We start from the raw sequence: 18,130 nt of genomic DNA on the forward strand, positions 1-18,130 counted from the left end.
AGAGAAAGGAATTTTACAGGTAAGATTTTACAAAAATTCCGTTTTTTGCCACAGACTGCTAAGGGTAAAGGACCTCGTAACAGACGAGGACCTTCCTTTATCGCTCATAAAAGGTTTGTTCGCTCCGCTGGGGCGAGCGAGAAGGGCAAAGCGCCTTCAGGGGGTTTTAACCACTTAAGCCCCGGAGGATTTGGCTGCTAAACGACCAGGGGGTATTTTGCGATTCGGCACTGCGTGACTTTAACGGACAATTGCACGGTCGTGCGACGCTGTACCTAAACGAATTTGGCGTCCTTTTTTTCCCACAAACAGAGCTTTCTTTTGGCGGTATTTGATCACCTGTGCGATTTTTTTGATCACGCGCTATAAACAAAAAAAAGAGCGTAAATTTTGCAAAAATAGCAATATTTTTCCCTTTTTTTTTATATGAAATTTCCCCCCAAAAAAATGTAAAAATCAAAATTTTTTAACATTTTCGGCCAATTTGTTTTATGCTACCTATGTTTGGTAAAAAAAAATCGCAAAAAGCGTATTTTGATTGGTTTGCGCAAAAGTTATTGCGTTTACTAACTAAGGGAAAGATTTTTGTCATTTTTGTTGTTTTTTTTTTTAACGCGTAATGGCGGCGATCTGCGATTTTTTTTTTTTTTGCGGTACTGCGACATTGCGGCGGACAGATCGGACCCTTGACTGACATTTTTGACACTTTTGGGGTTACCAGTGACATTTCTACAGTAATCAGTGCTATATATATGCACTGTTACTGTAAAAACACACTGGTAGTGAAGGGGTTAACTTTATTTGAGAGGGAGGGGCTGTGTGTGTCCCTAGGGGCGTGATTCTAACTGTGATTGGCTGTGGCTTCAGCTATATGCAGAGTGATCAACGGATCTACATAGTAGATCCATATGATCATCTCTCATACAGAGGGGAGAATGACAGGCAGCTTGTTTACACAAGCTGCCTGACTTTCTCCCTCTACCCCGCCGATCGCAGAGTGGCCGGCGGACATCGGGTCCGCCGGTCACACGCGCGGGGGGGGGGGGGGGGTCCGTGACCACGCGTGAGCACGCCTCCGGCGGCGCGCGTTCGCTCCCTAGACCCTCACAAGCTAATGACGTAGCCCTACGTCACTTTGCCTGTGAGGGGCTGACCGCCGCCGTAGATAGTCGTGCGGCGGTCGGCAAGTTGTTAAAGGACGCTGGTCGGGGAAACAAAAGTCCGGCTCAGCCAAACCTGAAGATAAAACCAATACAGCCTGAAGGTACGCCCCCACCCATTTCTGGGGTGGGGGGACGTCTTCACCGGTTTCCAGATCCATGACTTTCCTGAATCCCGGACAAAGGGGTTCAGGAGGTCGTATGGTCGGGATTCAAGATCGAGTTTCGATCCCTTCTACCGGTGCGATTCTTCCCTTCCAACATTCGTATGCTACAGGGAGCGGTAGTTCCCGTTCCTTGAGCAGAACGTTTTCTTCACTTTTTTCAAAGATCATTTCCAGTTCCCTCCAGGAGAATTCTTCTAAGGGAGATTCTTTTCTAATGGAATCGGGATTCCGATTCCCTGGACAATCTGATCCGGTTGAACGAGCGGACCAGGGAGTCTCTGGTCTGGTGGCTTCGGTCTCCAATGCTCACCCAGGGGAAGTCACTCCTTCCGATAGTATCCAGGTTTTCGAATAAATGTGTGGGAACTGAGAATGATCAGACTGTGTCTGATTTACTGGACCGAGCAGCTGCAGGGCAGCCCGGTTCGGATCCAGTTGGACAATGCCACGGCTGTGGCTTAGGTCAATCACCTAGAGGATTGGCAGGCAGATTATCTCATCCATCAGACTCTGGATTAAGGGGTAGGGTCCCTTCATCCACAGGTATTTCACCAGCTGTGCCTTCATTGGGGCACCCTGGATGTGGATCTGTTGGCATCTCGGCTCAACAGGAAGGTGCGGAGGTTTGTAGCACGCGCCCGCGATCCTCTAGTGGATGCAAAAGGCGCGCTGATCGCCCTGTTGGGGCAGTATCAGCTACGGTATGCTTTCCATCCTCTCAAGTTTCTGCGGGAACTTCCTCGCAGAATAGAGGTGGAGAAACATAGAAACATAGAACATAGAAACCTAGAATGTGTCGGCAGATAAGAACCATTTGGCCCATCTAGTCTGCCCAATATATCTGAATCCTATGAATAGTCCCTGGCCCTATCTTATATGAAGGATAGCCTTATGCCTATCCCATGCATGCTTAAACTCCTTCACTGTATTTGCAGCTACCACTTCTGCAGGAAGGTTATTCCATGCATCCACTACTCTCTCAGTAAAGTAATACTTCCTCATATTACTTTTAAACCTTTGCCCCTCTAATTTAAAGCTGTGTCCTCTTGTGGTAGTTTTTCTTCTTTTAAATATGCTCTCCTCCTTTACCGAGTTGATTCCCTTTATGTATTTAAAAGTTTCTATCATATCCCCTCTGTCTCTTCTTTCTTCCAAGCTATACATGTTAAGGTCCTTTAACCTTTCCTGGTAAGTTTTTTTTCCTGCAATCCATGTACTAGTTTAGTAGCTCTTCTCTGAACTCTCTCTAGAGTATCTATATCCTTCTGGAGATATGGCTTCCAGTACTGCGCACAATACTCCAAGTGAGGTCTCACCAGTGTTCTGTACAGCGGCATAAGCACTTCTCTCTTTCTACTGCTTATACCTCTCCCTATACATCCAAGCATTCTGCTTGCATTTCGTGCTGCTCTATTACATTGTCTTCCCACCTTTAAATCTTCTGAAATAATTACTCCTAAATCCCTTTCCTCAGATACTGAGGTCAGGACTGTGTCAAATATTCTATATTCTGCCCTTGGGTTTTTACGCCCCAGGTGCATTATCTTGCACTTATCCACATTAAATTTCAGTTGCCAGAGTTCTGACCATTCTTCTAGTTTTCCTAAATCCTTTTCCATTTGGCGTTTCCCTCCAGGAACATCAACCCTGTTACATATCTTTGTGTCATCAGCAAAAAGACAAACCTTACCATCGAGGCCTTTTGCAATATCACTTATGAAGATATTAAACAAAATTGGTCCCAGTACAGATCCCTGAGGTACCCCACTGGTAACATGACCTTGTTCTGAATGTTCTCCATTGACTACAACCCTCTGTTGTCTGTCACTCAGCCACTGCCTAATCCACTCAACAATATGGGAGTCCATGCTCAATGACTGCAGTTTATTGATAAGTCTTCTATGTGGGACAGTGTCAAAAGCCTTACTAAAATCTAGATATGCAATGTCTACTGCACCTCCACCGTCTATTATTTTAGTCACCCAGTCAAAAAATCTATAAGATTTGTTTGACATGATCTCCCTGAAGTAAACCCATGTTGTTTTTCAGTTTCAGGGAATTCCAGTTATCCTGGTAACTCCAGACGGACCTCGTCGAGCCTGGGACGTCGACTTGGTGAGGCTAGTCGCGGACGCTCCTTGGAGACTTCTTCTCAAGGAGGATCTGCTGTCTCACGGACGGATCTTCCATCTTGCTTTACAATAGCTGGCTTCAACGGCCTGGCCATTGAGACTCGGGTACTGAAGGACAAGGGTTTGTCAGCTTCAGTTATTCCTACTCTAATTAAAGCAAGGAAAGCGACTTCCAGCAAAGTCTATTATCGCACATGGAGATCTTATATTGCGTGGTGTGAATCTCTTGGATTTCCCCCACGTACCTATTCGGTGACCCGAATCTTGGCCTTTCTGCCACAGGGAGTTGAGCAGAAATTGTCCTTGAGCACTATCAAGGGTCAGGTTTCAGCATTAGCAATCTTCTTTCAGAAACCTTTGGCCACTCATTCCTTGGTGAGGAATTTCATCCAGGGGGTGCGACACCTGGCTCTGCCAGTGCGCGCACCCTTACCGCCCTTGGATCTTAATTTAGTGTTGTCGGTTCTTCAGAAACCTCCCTTTGAAGATATTAGGGAGATTCCCTTGCTTACGTTATCCCAGAAGGTGGCCTTCTTGGTGGCTATCACTTCTGCATGCAGGGTGTCGGAACTGGCCGCATTATCTTGTCGTTCCCCATATCTGGTGGTTCATAGGGATAAGGTTGTTCTTCGTCCGAATCCATCCTTTCTTCCTAAAGTGGTTTCAGAGTTTCATCTGAATGAGGACATTGTATTGCCTTCCCTGTGTCCTAAGCCCAGCCATCATCGTGAGTTTGCATTACACTCCTTGGATGTGGTTCGGGCAATCGGGGTATACCTGAAAACTACGGACTCGTTTCGTAAAACGGATTCACTTTTTGTGATCACGGATGGCCCCAAAAAGGGGCTGCCTGCATCTGCCGCGACTATCTCCAAATGGATCAGACAGACGGTGGTACAGGCTTATTCTATTAAGGGTCGGAATCCTTCGTTCCCTGTTAAGGCGCACTCCACTCGGGCGCTTAGTGCTTCCTGGGCCTTCCGCCATCAGGCGTCAGTGGTCCAGGTTTGCAAGGCGGCTACCTGGTCATCGGTTCATACCTTTACACAATTTTATAAAGTTGATGTGATGGCATCGGCGGATGCCTCTTTTGGCCGCAAGGTTCTGCAGGCCGCAATTTGAGGAGACCGTTGGTCTACCTCGAGGGTTTTCCTGTTGGGAGTCTCATCCTTTTGACTGATGAGCCTTTAAGACTTCTAGTCGGGCCTTCTAGATTGGTTTTTGATTTGTTATTCCACCCCTCATTTGTGGCACTGCTTTGGGACGTCCCAAGAGGACTGCGTCTGTCAATGAGCGACAGAGAAAAATGGATTTTTGTAAAATCTTACCGTAAAAACCTTTTCTCTTAAGCTCATTGACAGACGCAGTACCCGCCCCTCTACTTTTGAGTTGGGTTGGGTTAAATTCTCTAACACTGCTTTGTTACATAACTGACTTCCTGTAGCAGACAGAGAGAGAGGATATACCCTCTGGGACTCCCCCTAAGGTGTGGCCAGAACGTTTTCCTTCTGCCTAGTGTCCTACTCCTGTAGAGGGCAGTAAAACCCAAGTTGATATTAATCAAGAGGACTGCGTCTGTCAATGAGCTTAAGAGAAAAGGATTTTACGGTAAGATTTTACAAAAATCCATTTTTTGTAAAATCTTTCCGTAAAATCCTTTTCTCTTAAGCTCATTGACAGACGTAGTACCCGCACTCTGTTTTTAAGTTGGGTTGGGTTAAATTCTCTAACACTGCTTTGTGACATAACTGACTTCCTGGAGCAGAGAGAGAGAGGATATACCCTCTGGGACTGCCCCTAAGGTGTGGCCAGAACGTTTTCCTTCTGCCTAGTCCTACTCCTGTAGAGGGCAGCATAACCCTATTTGATATTAATCAAGAAGACTGCGTCTGTCAATGAGCTTAAGAGAAAAGGGTTTTACGGTAAGATTTTACAAAAATCAATTTTTACTAACATCGTTTATATTGTATCAAAAAATTGGGTATTGTGTTTTTTTGCATTAAAATTCATTAAAGCTGATTTTTTTTCCCAAAAAATTGCGCTTCAACAACTGTTGCGTTTTTGTGTATTGTGACATAAAATGGTGGGTGTTGCAAATTTTTATTCTCTATGGCCTCTGCTTATAAAATTTAATGTTTTGGTGGTTCTAAGTTTTCTTGCAAAAAAAAACATTTTTTTTTACATGTAGGCGAGGGATGTAAGAATAGGCCCAGACTGGAAGTGGTTAATAACCTTTCATGTTGATAAAAGAAATTAGACAGACAACACTGGTAAAATCTTCATGCTGTTTTCAAAGCACCTAGTGTTTCAATGGTTTAATGTTTGTACGTGTTTTTATAAAATAATCCTGTAAGTGTAATGTATTATACAAAGATGAAAAAGCCCATTTGGTTAAAACTATTTCTCTTCATTTTAAAACCCGTTGAATCATATGCTTAAGTACCACATGCAGTCTCAAGTGTGTTGTCAACTTGAGCAAGTTACAATCATGTGAAGTACTTGAGTTGCAATGAAGTAATTTTGCTTGTACAGGTATTCTGGAAAAATAAAATCCATTTTTTTGTGCCTTTTGTTAGGTCTGTCTGGCATTGCTAGCTTGGCAGTAGAACATTGCAGAACAGTATAGCCCTTGTATATTTAATTTGTGGTACACAAGGGAGATTTCTCTGTGAATGGTTTTAACAATTTTACAGAAAAATGTAACTTAACTGTATCTGAGCACTACAAACTTCATTTAAATTATTTTTAATGCTCAAAGTAAGCTCTCCCATCGATCCATGTTTCCGTGCTTTTTTTTATTGACAAATCACTTTGAAAAACACCCCCTATCATTTCTGGTCATGGCCATCTTCAGTAAGGCGCCATTCACATATAAGTGTGTCGGATTGCGGGCAGAATTGCCGCGATTCTGCCCACGACCCTGAACCATTGCAAGTAGGTAAAATCGTGCAAACAGAATCGCGGGACACCTGTCGCCCAAAAAAAGTACAAGAACTTATTTTGGGCAACAGGCGTCCTGCAATTTTACCGCGATTCATCGGGCGACAATCGTGGCAAAATCGTGCCGCGTTTGGGGGGGTGTTGTCAGTCATGGAAATCGCACGGGCGTCCTGCGACTTGCAATGGTTCGGGGTCGCAGGCAGCATTGCGGCAATTCTGCCCATGATCCAATACACCTATATTTGAATGGAGCCTAAGAGCAGATGGAGTTCAGGAAGTAAATGCTACATGAATCATCTGCCCTTAGATCAGACATTAGCCATTCAGTCAGCTTCTGTCGAAGGGGTATGACTGACAAAAAGGTCTGCTGATCGGTTCCTGATCGGCGCTCTCTGGCCCTCCCCCTTGTCAGAAAACAATAGAACAATGGGAGAGATCATTAGTACAGTGACAGTGCATATTTTTTTTTAGCATTGGTCCCCAAAAAGTGTGAATTAGTGTCCAATTTGTCCTCCGCAATGTCGCAGTCCCACTAGAAGTCGCTGATCGCCGCCATTACTAGTAAAATAAAAAAAAAAAATCTTAATTGTCCGTTTACGCTATAACGATGGCGCAAACCAATCAATATACGCTTTTTATGATATATATATATATATATATATATATATATATATATATATATATATATATAACAATACAATTTAAATGGTGAATAAAAAAGTTAAGAATATATTGTGACTAGAACAATTCCACATATAAATACATTTAAAATGAATGAATATAGTCCATAAGTTGTGAAAATAGAGATATATGGTCTGCCCAACACCGTGACTGAAGAGTTAAAACCTTTATCCACCTTGTGAGCCAATCCACACTTCAATGCTCACCAGATGGTCACAGGCCACTGGGACCTAAATTGCATTTCCAGATCACTGGATATCAAATCTTTTAGATACCGTTCTCTTCCCTCAACAACCGAGGTATGCAAATTTCCTTTCCAGATCACTAAATATCAGATCACATAGATAGCGTTCTCTCTCCTCTCCGAAAACTGAGATACATAGAGTCAATAGTGCAACTCCGTTTTATTTAATGAGCCAATAAAACAATCTAAGATCTGTCCGTGTGGCCTGAGATATGTTGGTCGCACCACACCCATACTCTGGCTACACAGATGGGGGAACATATAGCCAATGTCCGAAAGGGATTCCGACAGCATAGTATTTTGAACCATTTCAGGCTATTCCATAACAGAGATCCTTCTCTGTTAAGGTTTTGAGGTATAGATAGGGGTTTCAAACATTGGAGAGGGACAGATATGCGTGAACAAATATCGCAGAATGAGACCCAATGGATCTACTGTCTTAATACACTTAGTCTGGAAGGGTTAAATCTGGACATAGATCTAAATTGTTATTTAAATGACTTGGTTTCCCTGATGCAAGGGGTAGTCATTGCTATACTGTCTTCCAGTTGACGATGGATTTATGTACGCCCTATAAAAAGGTGGCGTCTACCCAGAGCTTTGACTCACATTTGGGGTTAGGAATTTTATAGTCTTATAGGGGATGAATAATAGATGTGGATATCTTAGAGGATTCTTGTCTGGGGTTAGGTATCTTATAGCCATATAGGGGACAAAGACAATTTAGGGTAATATCTTATTTATACAACCTCTGATGGTTCCCCAAATATGATTTTTCACCTATTCTTCTTATGACTTTTCATAATACAAGTTACATTAGTATGATATGACTTTTCATATTGCAAGTTTTATATTTTCATTGAGGAATCTAACATGGATCTAAATGGAATTTTTCATCCTCATTTATATTTTTATTTTTATTTTCCTTTTTATTATTTTTATTTTTCATTTTATTATTTTTTATTTTATTAATATTATTTTACTTTTTTAAATTTTATTTCATTTTTTTTACTTTTATTTTTATTTGTTTTTAGTTATGTTTATATTCATTTTGTTTTTTATTTTATTTTTTTGTTTTCATTTTTCTTTTCATTTTCATTTTTCTTTTCATTTATTTATATATTTAACATACCTTCTATTAATCCATTTTAGGGCTATATAGAAGTGGTTTAGAATTGAATATATATACACACACCCTGTTCCACATTATTATGCAAATGATATATTTCTCATTTACCTAAATAATTGATGTAAATAACAGTCAGCATAATTCACATGTTATCAACTATTAAAAGTACAATTCGAATTTTATTGAACAAACCTCCTAATAACAGTCATTTTTTTTTAACATAAACTTACAATGCAGTGTTCCAAATTATTACGCACAGTATGTTTCAAAACACTTTATAGGTTGTAAAGAACTGAAAATTGTCATTTGTTGTGTTTGCAGCATATTTGCTAAAATCAAAAGCTATTTCAATCAAACTTATAACAACATTTTAACTTTTTTTTTAAACATTTTAACATGGGACCCCTTATTTGATAGCAGCTTCACAAGTCTTGCATCCATTTGGACAGTTTCTGCTTGAATTTGTTTGCAAGATGTCAGAATAGCCTCCCAGAGCTGCTGTTTGGATGTAAACTGCCTCCCACCCTCATAGATCTTTTGCTTGAGGATGCTCCAAAGGTTCTCAATAGGATTGAGGTCAGGGGAGGATGGAGACCACACTATGACTTTCTCTCCTTTTATCCCCATAGCAGCCATGATGCAGAGGTATTCTTTGCAGCATGAGATGGTGCATTGTCATGCATGAAGATGATTTTATTACGGAAAGCATAGTTCTTGCTTATGTACCAGGGAAGTAAGTGTGGTCAATCACAAACTCCACATACTTTGCAGAAGTCCTATTCGGGGACCCTAAAGGGGCTGAACAGCTCTCGTCCCATGATTCTGGCCCAAAACATGACTCCACCGCTGCCTTGCTGATGTCGCAGCCTTGTTGGAACAGGGTGGCCGTCCACCAACCATCCACTACTCCATCCATCTGGACCATCCAGGGTTGCATGGCACTCATCAGTGAACAGGACTGTTTGAAAATTAGTCTTCATGTATTTTTCTGCCCCATGCAGCCATTTCGGCTTGTGAGCATTGGTTAGTGGTGGCCGAATAGAAGGTTTATGCTCAGTTGCAAGACTCTATAGCACTATACACCTTGATGTCTGTGGGACTCCAGAGGCACCAGCAGCTTCAAATATCGGTTTGCTGCTATGTAATGGTATTTTAGCAGCTGCTCTCTTGATCCGATGCATCAATCTGGCAGAAATCCTCCTCAATGTGCCTTTATCTGCACAAACCCGTCTGTGTTCTGAATCCGCCACAAATCTCTTAATAGTGCGATGATCACGCTTGAAATATCGAATGTTTTCATACCTTGTCCAAGGCATTGAACTATTTCACTCTTTTCAGCAGCAGAGAGATCCTTTTTCTTCCCCATATTGCATGAAAATTGTGCTCTGCTTAATAATGTGAACACCCTCCTTTAGTAGTTTTTCCTTAAATTGGGCTCACCTGGCAATCTAATCATCACAGATGTCCAAAATTGTTTTCAGTGATCAAAAGAGCCCTGAGACACAATGCCATACAAGTGCCGCCAAGAATTTGGAACTGCATCCCATTGTTTCAATTGTGTCTCCAGTTGTTCACTTCTAACGTGTTGTTAAAGTTCTCCCAGTTTCGATGGTGGATCAGACAATGACATCCTGATGACATTATTAAGTGAAATGAATTGTGGTCTGTTCACTATCTAAACTTCTGGTTAACCAGCAACGTCACTTCCTGCACTACCATGGAACGTACGCCGGCCACGGCCTTGGAGTGTTGAGGGGAAGGGTGGGAGAATCAGCTGTTAACGGAGGGGGATGCAATTTAAACTTTGGCGGTTCTTACCTGTGCTGGTCTGGGCACTTTTTTTGTAAGTATAACATCTTAGATTGTTTTATTGGCTCATTGAAAAAAAAGGGGTTTCACTATTATCTGTCCATGTTCTTTGCCTCTATATGTATCTCGGTTGTTGAGAGGAGAGAGAATGCTATCTATGTGATCTGATATTTAGTGATCTGGAAAGGCGATTTATATACCTCAGTTGTTGAGGGGAGAGAACGGTATCTAAAAGATTTGATATCCAGTGTTCTGGAAAGGCGATTTAGGTCCCAGTGGCCTGGGACCATCTGGGGAGCATTGAAGTGTGGATGGGCTCACGAGGTGGATAAAGTTTTTAACTCTTCAGTCACGGTGTTGAGCTATATACCTCTATTTTCACAACTTATGGACTATATTCATCCATTTTAAATGTATTTATATGTGGAATTTTTCTAGTCACAATATATTCTGTACTTTTTTTATTCACTATTTTATATTTTGAGAATTCGAACCATAGAGGACATAAACGTACCTCCTCTGCAGAAGCATTATCTCATCTGCCTGCAGCTTTAATGGCACCTGAACCTTTGGTTGTGGAGGTGCTATCTGAAAAGTCTCAAACATCTTTGCAGGATTCAGGAACTGCAGACAGCTGCCATAACTCTCAGGATTAGAGAGCCAAGTTGGTTCTTGTTAACACAGTGTCAAAGATGGAAGTGCAACCTGTAGCTTCTACTAGTGCTGCCACTCATCTGATACCTGAGAAGCCTTAAAACTACTAAATTATTTTCCAAGCAAACACTCTGTATGCTGGCTGAAAAGCTCCTGATAAACTTGTTTACATCTCCCAATAGTTTTGCAGTCCAATACCCCCTGATGGGGGCATTCTTTATGAAGTGGGCTACTTCTGCAGTGTCTGTTTTTTTTGTTAAGGCTTGCTATTAGTGATCGACCAATAACAGTTTTTTTCGTTGCCGATACCAATATTTTGGCCATCGCATATCAGTATCAGCCGATATTTTTGTAACTAATAATTTTGCACAAATTTCAACACAAATCTGTTACTGAACATGTAAATCTTTATTTATTATAATTTTTAACATTAAGGGCTCGTTCTTCACACCTTAACTGCATGAAAACTGATAGGAAAACTTCACTTGCAGGGACATCAGTTTCACATCATCTTGATTCTGCATTAATGCATAATAAACTGCTGCAGTAGTGCACCCACTCACTGCAATAATTTTAAATCACTACTGCAGTGCAGTCAGGGCAAAACTGCTAGAAAAAAAGCTAGGCAACAGCTAGACATTGGATTGGAGTCAGTGGACTACCGCTGCAGTAGGGCACTCACTGCAATCATTTTAAATCACTACTGCAGTGACTGCAGTAGTGATTTCAAATTTTTGCAGCAGTGAGTGGCCCACTACTGCAGCAGTAGTCCACTGACTCCAATCCACTGTCTAGATTTTTTTTTCTAGCAGTTTTGCACTGATGGCAGCGCAGTCAGTGCAAAACTGCTAGAAAAAAAAGTTAGACAAAAGCTAGACAGTGGAATGGATTGGAGTGGACTCAGTGGACTGGACAGACACTACTACTACACTGTCAATACTCTCAGTTAAGTAGTACAATAATAGAACAATATTAAAGTGCAGAAAGCATAGCATTTCAGCATGTTCCCCAGTAAACGGCTTCTTTTCTTTTCATTGCTGCCACTTCACTAAAAACACGCTCACTTGGTACAGAGGAAGGAGGAGCAGGAAGGTATCTTCTAGCATAAGAAGCAAGTCTTTTGTAGCATGCCTCATTTTCTTTCCACCACTGAAGAGGATCACTTCTTCTGTCAATTACTGGTTCCTTCAAATAGAGAGGAAGTTCATCATCCAGGCTCATTATTGCAGATTCTGAAGAATCCTCTGCATGACGCCCCAATAAAACACTGAACATGGCATCTATTTGACCACGATGAATTTCCTCTTCTGTCCGTTGTCTTTTTGACATATTTCCCCTGCATCCTTCTCTTCTTGACTTTTTTTCATCAGGAACCTCCTGCACCTTCAGTTGAATATCTTCTGTCAGCCATTGTTTTGCCTTGGCCAATACATCATCAGAAGAGAGAGGATGGTTCTTGTATCGAGAATCTAAAAGACATGCAAGCACAACAGTTTTATTCTCCTCATGCTTCTCAAAACGTTTGGCGAGGCTGTCCCTCATGGCCTGCCTACATGTTTTAATGCCACGTGTGTTGGGTCCTTCATTCTGTTGAAGAAGCATCTTCAGCACTCACACATGGGATGACAGAGGACACAGATAAGTCGGAATGACTCGCCTCCCAGAGTCACTTCCTCAATGGGTAGGAGGGTCTCAATGATGTTGGCTACTATGTCCCACTGATCAGCAGTAGGACAAGAATGTCCTCCAAGTCCATATTCACCAGAATATATGGTAAGAGCTCGCTTCTGCTCCAGCATCCTTTGCAGCAGGTGTAGCGTTGAGTTCCATCGTGTTGGAACAGCCTCTATCAAGTTGTTTTTGGGTAGGCCAAGGTCTTCCTGAATTGCACCTCAGTCGCTGCTTGGCATGGATAGAATGGTGGAAATGGCCTGCACACTTCTTTAGCATGCTAATAATGTCAAGCAAAGCTTTCTGATTTGACAGACCATCATTTACCACAAGTTGGAGGGTGTGTGCCATGCAACTGAGGTCTGGCACTTCAGCAAGTCTCATTCCTTTCACCATGTTCGCTCCCCTGTCTCCAAGCACAAGCATCACTCGGTCTTTGGCGATTCCCCATTCTTCTAGCATCCCTAGAAACACTTCTCTTATTTACTCCCCAGTGTGGAATCCTTGCATCACTTTTGTATTCAACACCAAATGCCTTCTTGTCCATCCACTGTCAATAAAGTAGCATGTAAAACTCATTAGTCATTCTTTTTTGTCCTGACCAGCAGTCAGTCGTGAATGAGGGAGTTGCCAGCATTCTCTGGTTGCAGCATAGCCTTTACTTTCTCAATGACCTGTTGGTGAATCTTTTCAGTTCGATAAAATTTGTCACTCTTTGGTGTGTCCCTTGGCTCAAATATGGACATCACCTGCTTAAGTCAGACACTATTGTAAATGGCTGGTTATCAGTGGCCATCTTCTCTGTGATTACTTTGTTCAGCAGTAGGGATCTTCCATCAGATTTTAGCCACCTGTTTTTTTTTTCTTAAACATATGTTATTGTTGCCAGAGATAGTGATGATTTACCTTGTGATTCATTTTGTTTTTTCTGTGCTGCATTATACAATTTAACATGATCAACTCTTAGATGGACCCAAAGATTAGACATATATTTTTGGTTTTTGCAGTTATTGATCCCATGCTTACATTGTTTTTGCAAGTGTTGCGCAGTGCTGCTGCTTTTCCTGAAGATGGAGAAGAGAAATAATCCCAGACCACACTTTTAATTTTTCTATCTCCATCCATCTCCATTGAAACTTGAAAGACACTAATGAATATAGGCTTAAAAAAATGGCTGGCTGGCACCTTGTGGTGATGAGTGGCTGACACCGTTTGGTGGGTGGCTGGCTGGCTGAAACTCTTTGGTGGGTGGGTGGCTGGCTGGCTGAAACGCTTTGGTGGGTGGCTGGCTGGCTGGCTGAAACGCTTTGGTGGGTGGCTGGCTGGCTGGCTGACTGACACCCTTTGGTGGGTGGCTGGCTGGCTGACACCCTTTGGTGGGTGGCTGGCTGGCTGACACCCTTTGGTGGGTGGGTGGCTGGCTGGCTGACACCCTTTGGGGTGGGTGGGTGGCTGGCTAGTACAGGCCCAGGGCCTTTGGCTGGCTTGCTGGTAGCTGTAGGTGGGTGGCCGCGGTGGCTGTGTTACACAACGTGCTCTGTGACTGGTCAATGTACTGTATGATCCATTTGATTTGAGAAGAAATCACTCACTGTGCACTGCATGCAGAGACTCCATTGTGGCTGCTGCAGATGTAAAACACACTGTGCGCACATGTGAGACTCCAAAACTAGGCTGTGGGAGGCGGCCTAAGAAGCTGTCCCAGACTCCCAGTGCGCAACATATGCGATGACATCATGGCAATATCGGCCCCCAATATATCAATTTTGCCGATTGTCAATCCCTCTTTGCTATCCTCTGTTTTCCCCTGTGATCTGACCAGTAACACACCACCTGTATTATACAGACACCACCCTGGATGAATGAGTACAGAGAGCAGATTTGGACAGCAACATTTGCAGTCTGGAAGATCCAGTCTACTTGGAAGATGTACCATGGTACATGGAAGGCAAAGACCCATAATCACTCCTTCTTTTAAGTTTAACTAAAGGCAAAACTTTTTTTTTTTTTTTAAAGTTTTGAATAGAGCGGAGAGGGATTACACCTGTAATTTTTTTTTTTTTGCTATGTCCCTTTTTAGGGAGATTCTCTCCCTCTAGTTGTCCTTCTTATTGTTAAGAAAATCCCAAATTTTGGGTTGTCCCCAGGAAATTAATCTTCCAATGGGAACCTAGGGGGCCCCAAGAGATTCCCCTAATTTGCAGGGTTTTCCTCTCACTTCCTGTTTTGTCTTTGGGATAGGAAGTATATTTAAATCTCTTTAAGACAGATGGCAAAAATTAACCTTTCAGGGGTTATGACCCTCCCTTTCTCTATCCAAAATGGAAAAATGCACACCTAGGTCTCTGTGGGGTTTAAACCTGGTTCGATCAGTGCTTAAAAAAAACATCTTAAGAATCCGGTATATTCCCCTTTCCAACCTTAACAATTCCTCATTGCTATCGCTTCTGCAAAGAATCTTTACTGGTCCTAAGCAAGGGCAAGATGGTGTTGAGTTCTAGTGTCTGCTTTCTTCCCAAGGTGGTTTTAGTCTGACATTAACCAGGACGTTGTGCTCCCATGCCTTTGTCTATCCCCTGTACATCAGAACAAGATTTCCCTTTTATTGTCACAATATAGTTCAAGCTGCATTTGTCTACCTTGCAGCCACTATCTCTATTAGAAAGACTGACTTGTCATTTCTGATGGTCCCCATAAGGGCGATCCAGCTTCTCATCCCACTTTGTTTTTTTTTTTTCAAGGCTTAGACAATATATTTTAAGCTGATGGTCTTAGGTTAAACTTCACTTTTTCCAGTGAAGGCATACTCTACTATAGATGTGTGGGTGCTTATTTATGCAGGTCTTGGAGCTGCTGGGCAGTCCCCATTTTGTTTATGGTTGGGCCCATTAGTGTTTTTTTGGACTACTTTTGGAGGTCCCAGATGTCCAAGTCATGTATCCCTCAGTGAGCGAAAAATTATTTTTGTGCTCACGATAAAATCAGTTTGAGTTCATTGCGAGAAACCAGTCCCGCACCTCTGTATTTTGTGGTCTTGCTCTTGATTTGTCACAAACAGGCATTTTGGGAGAGGGAGGGGAATTGCCAGGCTGTTGTTTTTTTTTTTTTTGGCCATTGTCTGTATTCCCCTGTGAGCTGAATTATAACGAAAATGGGTTTTACAAAAATCCTGTTTTGTTAGTACCTGGTAAAGATAAGACATTAAAACAAAATGGCATAGAAAGCTTTATTTTTTGTACATTATTAGTTCTTGTCTGACTTTTATTTTCTAACAGCACAGTTCAGTTTTCCGACAGACTTGGTTGGTTTAGCATATTTAAAGCCCTTCCCCATGTATTTGTGGGTGCAGAATTTTGCATACATATGATGTTGCTGCTCATTTCTAATTTTTTCCCCTTTGTATATTAGAACCAATTCAGATTCAGCATTGCATCAAAGTACAATGAATCCCAGTCAGCAAGAGGTTTTCAGTGGAAGTTCTCAGGATATTCAGCAGAAACGAGGTACCCAAAACTCTGTTGTAGTTTTGTACTTAGTCACAAATGTGTTGATATAACAAAAATAAAAACACACACAACATTTTCCTCAGAGAATAATGGGGACTGACAAACTTCTAAAGATGCAAATTACCTTGCTATTGTACTGATTTGTTGGTTCAATTAAGAGCCAGAACTTGTATTAATTAATAGAAATCCAGAGAAAAGTCAGAAGTCCTTAATGACATATTTTAGCTAGAGATGAACACCAGACAAACACCCAAATAGAGAGATAAAACCCATATATACACCGATCAGCCGTAACATTATGACCATTGACAGGTAAAGGGAATATCTCGTTACAGTGGCATCTGAAAACTGTTGGGATATATTAGGCAGCAAGTGAACGTGTAGTCCATGAAGTGTATGTGGTGAAAGCTGAAAAAGAAAAATGGGCATCCCAGTTTGTTGTGTTTGGGGCTGTGAAAGCCCATGGTGACCCAAGTCCACAGCCAAAAGCTTCTACAATGGTCACTTGAATATCAGAACTGGACTATGGAGCAGTGAAAGTAGGTGGTGTGGTCTGATGAATCACGTTTTCTTTTACATCATGTGGATGTCCTGGTGCGTGGGCATCACTTACCTGGGGAAGAGATAGAATAAAAAGGCATATCGGCAGAGGCAGTGTGATGCTTTGGACAATGTTCCACTAGGAAACCTTGGGTCCTGCCATTAATGTGGATATTACTTTGGTGTCAATGGATCAAGGCTGTTTTAGGAAAAGGGGCCATACTCCATATTAGGTTGGTGGTCATAAGGTTATGGCTGATCTGTGTGTGTATGTATATGTATGTATGTAATATATATATATATATATATATATATATATATATATATATATATGTATGTATATACAGTGCCTTGCGAAAGAATTCGGCCCCCTTGAACTTTTCAACCTTTTGCCACATTTCAGGCTTCAAACATAAAGATATAAAACAGTAATTTCTTGTGAAGAATCAACAAGTGGGACACAGTCATGAAGTGTTACGAAATTTATTGGATATTTCAAACTTTTTTAACAAATAAAAACTGAAAAATTGGGCGTGCAAAATTATTCAGCCCCCTTAAGTTAATACTTTGTAGCGCCACCTTTTGCTGCGATTACAGCTCTGTCGCTTGGGGTATGTCTCTACCAGTTTTGCACATCGAGAGACTGAAATTTTTGCCCATTCCTCCTTGCAAAACCGCTCGAGCTCAGTGCGGTTGGATGGAGAGCGTTTGTGAACAGCAGTTTTCAGTTCTTACCACAGATTCTCGATTGGATTCAGGTCTGGACTTTGACTTGGCCATTCTAACACCTGGATATGTTTATTTGTGAACCATTCCATTGTAGATTTTGCTTTATGTTTTGGATCATTGTCTTGTTGGAAGACAAATCTCCGATCTCCGTCCCAGTCTCAGGTCTTTTGCAGACTCCATCAGGTTTTCTTCCAGAATGGTCCTGTATTTGGCTCCATCCATCTTCCCATCAATTTTAACTATCTTCCCTGTCCCTGCTGAAGAAAAGCAGGCCCAAATCATGATGCTGCCACCACCATGTTTGACAGTGGGGATGGTGTGTTCAGGGTGATGAGCTGTGTTGCTTTTACGCCAAACATAACGTTTTGCATTGTTGCCAAAAAGTTTGATTTTGGTTTCATCTGACCAGAGCACCTTCTTCCACATGTTTGGTGTGTCTCCCAGGTGGCTTGTGGCAAACTTTAAACAACACTTTTTATGGATATCTTTAAGAAATAGCTTTCTTCTTGCCACTCTTCCATAAAGGCCAGATTTGTGCAGTATACGACTGATTGTTGTCCTATGGACAGAGTCTCCTACCTCAGCTGTAGATCTCTGCAGTTCATCCAGAGTGATCATGGGCCTCTTGGCTGCATCTCTGATCAGTCTTCTCCTTGTATGAGTTGAAAGTTTTAGAGGGACGGCCAGGTCTTCGTAGATTTGCAGTGGTCTGATACTCCTTCCATTTCAATATTATCGCTTGCACAGTGCTCCTTGGGATGTTTAAAG

The 18,130-nt window shown here is 41.9% G+C and overlaps 1 protein-coding gene across 2 annotated transcripts in view; it reads left to right on the plus strand.

Annotated features, from left to right (window-relative positions):
* Positions 1-18,130, plus strand: part of CRTC1 (CREB regulated transcription coactivator 1) — a 310,977-nt gene that overhangs the window by 139,177 nt on the left and 153,670 nt on the right. For both annotated transcript variants that reach the window (XM_082263685.1, XM_082263686.1), the window contains exon 5: positions 15,996-16,090. In XM_082263685.1, the coding sequence (XP_082119811.1) occupies positions 15,996-16,090 (95 nt within the window). The remainder of the gene's footprint in view (positions 1-15,995; positions 16,091-18,130) is intronic.

The sequence above is a fragment of the Pelophylax lessonae genome, assembly GCF_965119305.1.
Source record: "Pelophylax lessonae genome assembly, chromosome: 1".
In the NCBI taxonomy this organism is placed as follows: domain Eukaryota; kingdom Metazoa; phylum Chordata; class Amphibia; order Anura; family Ranidae; genus Pelophylax; species Pelophylax lessonae.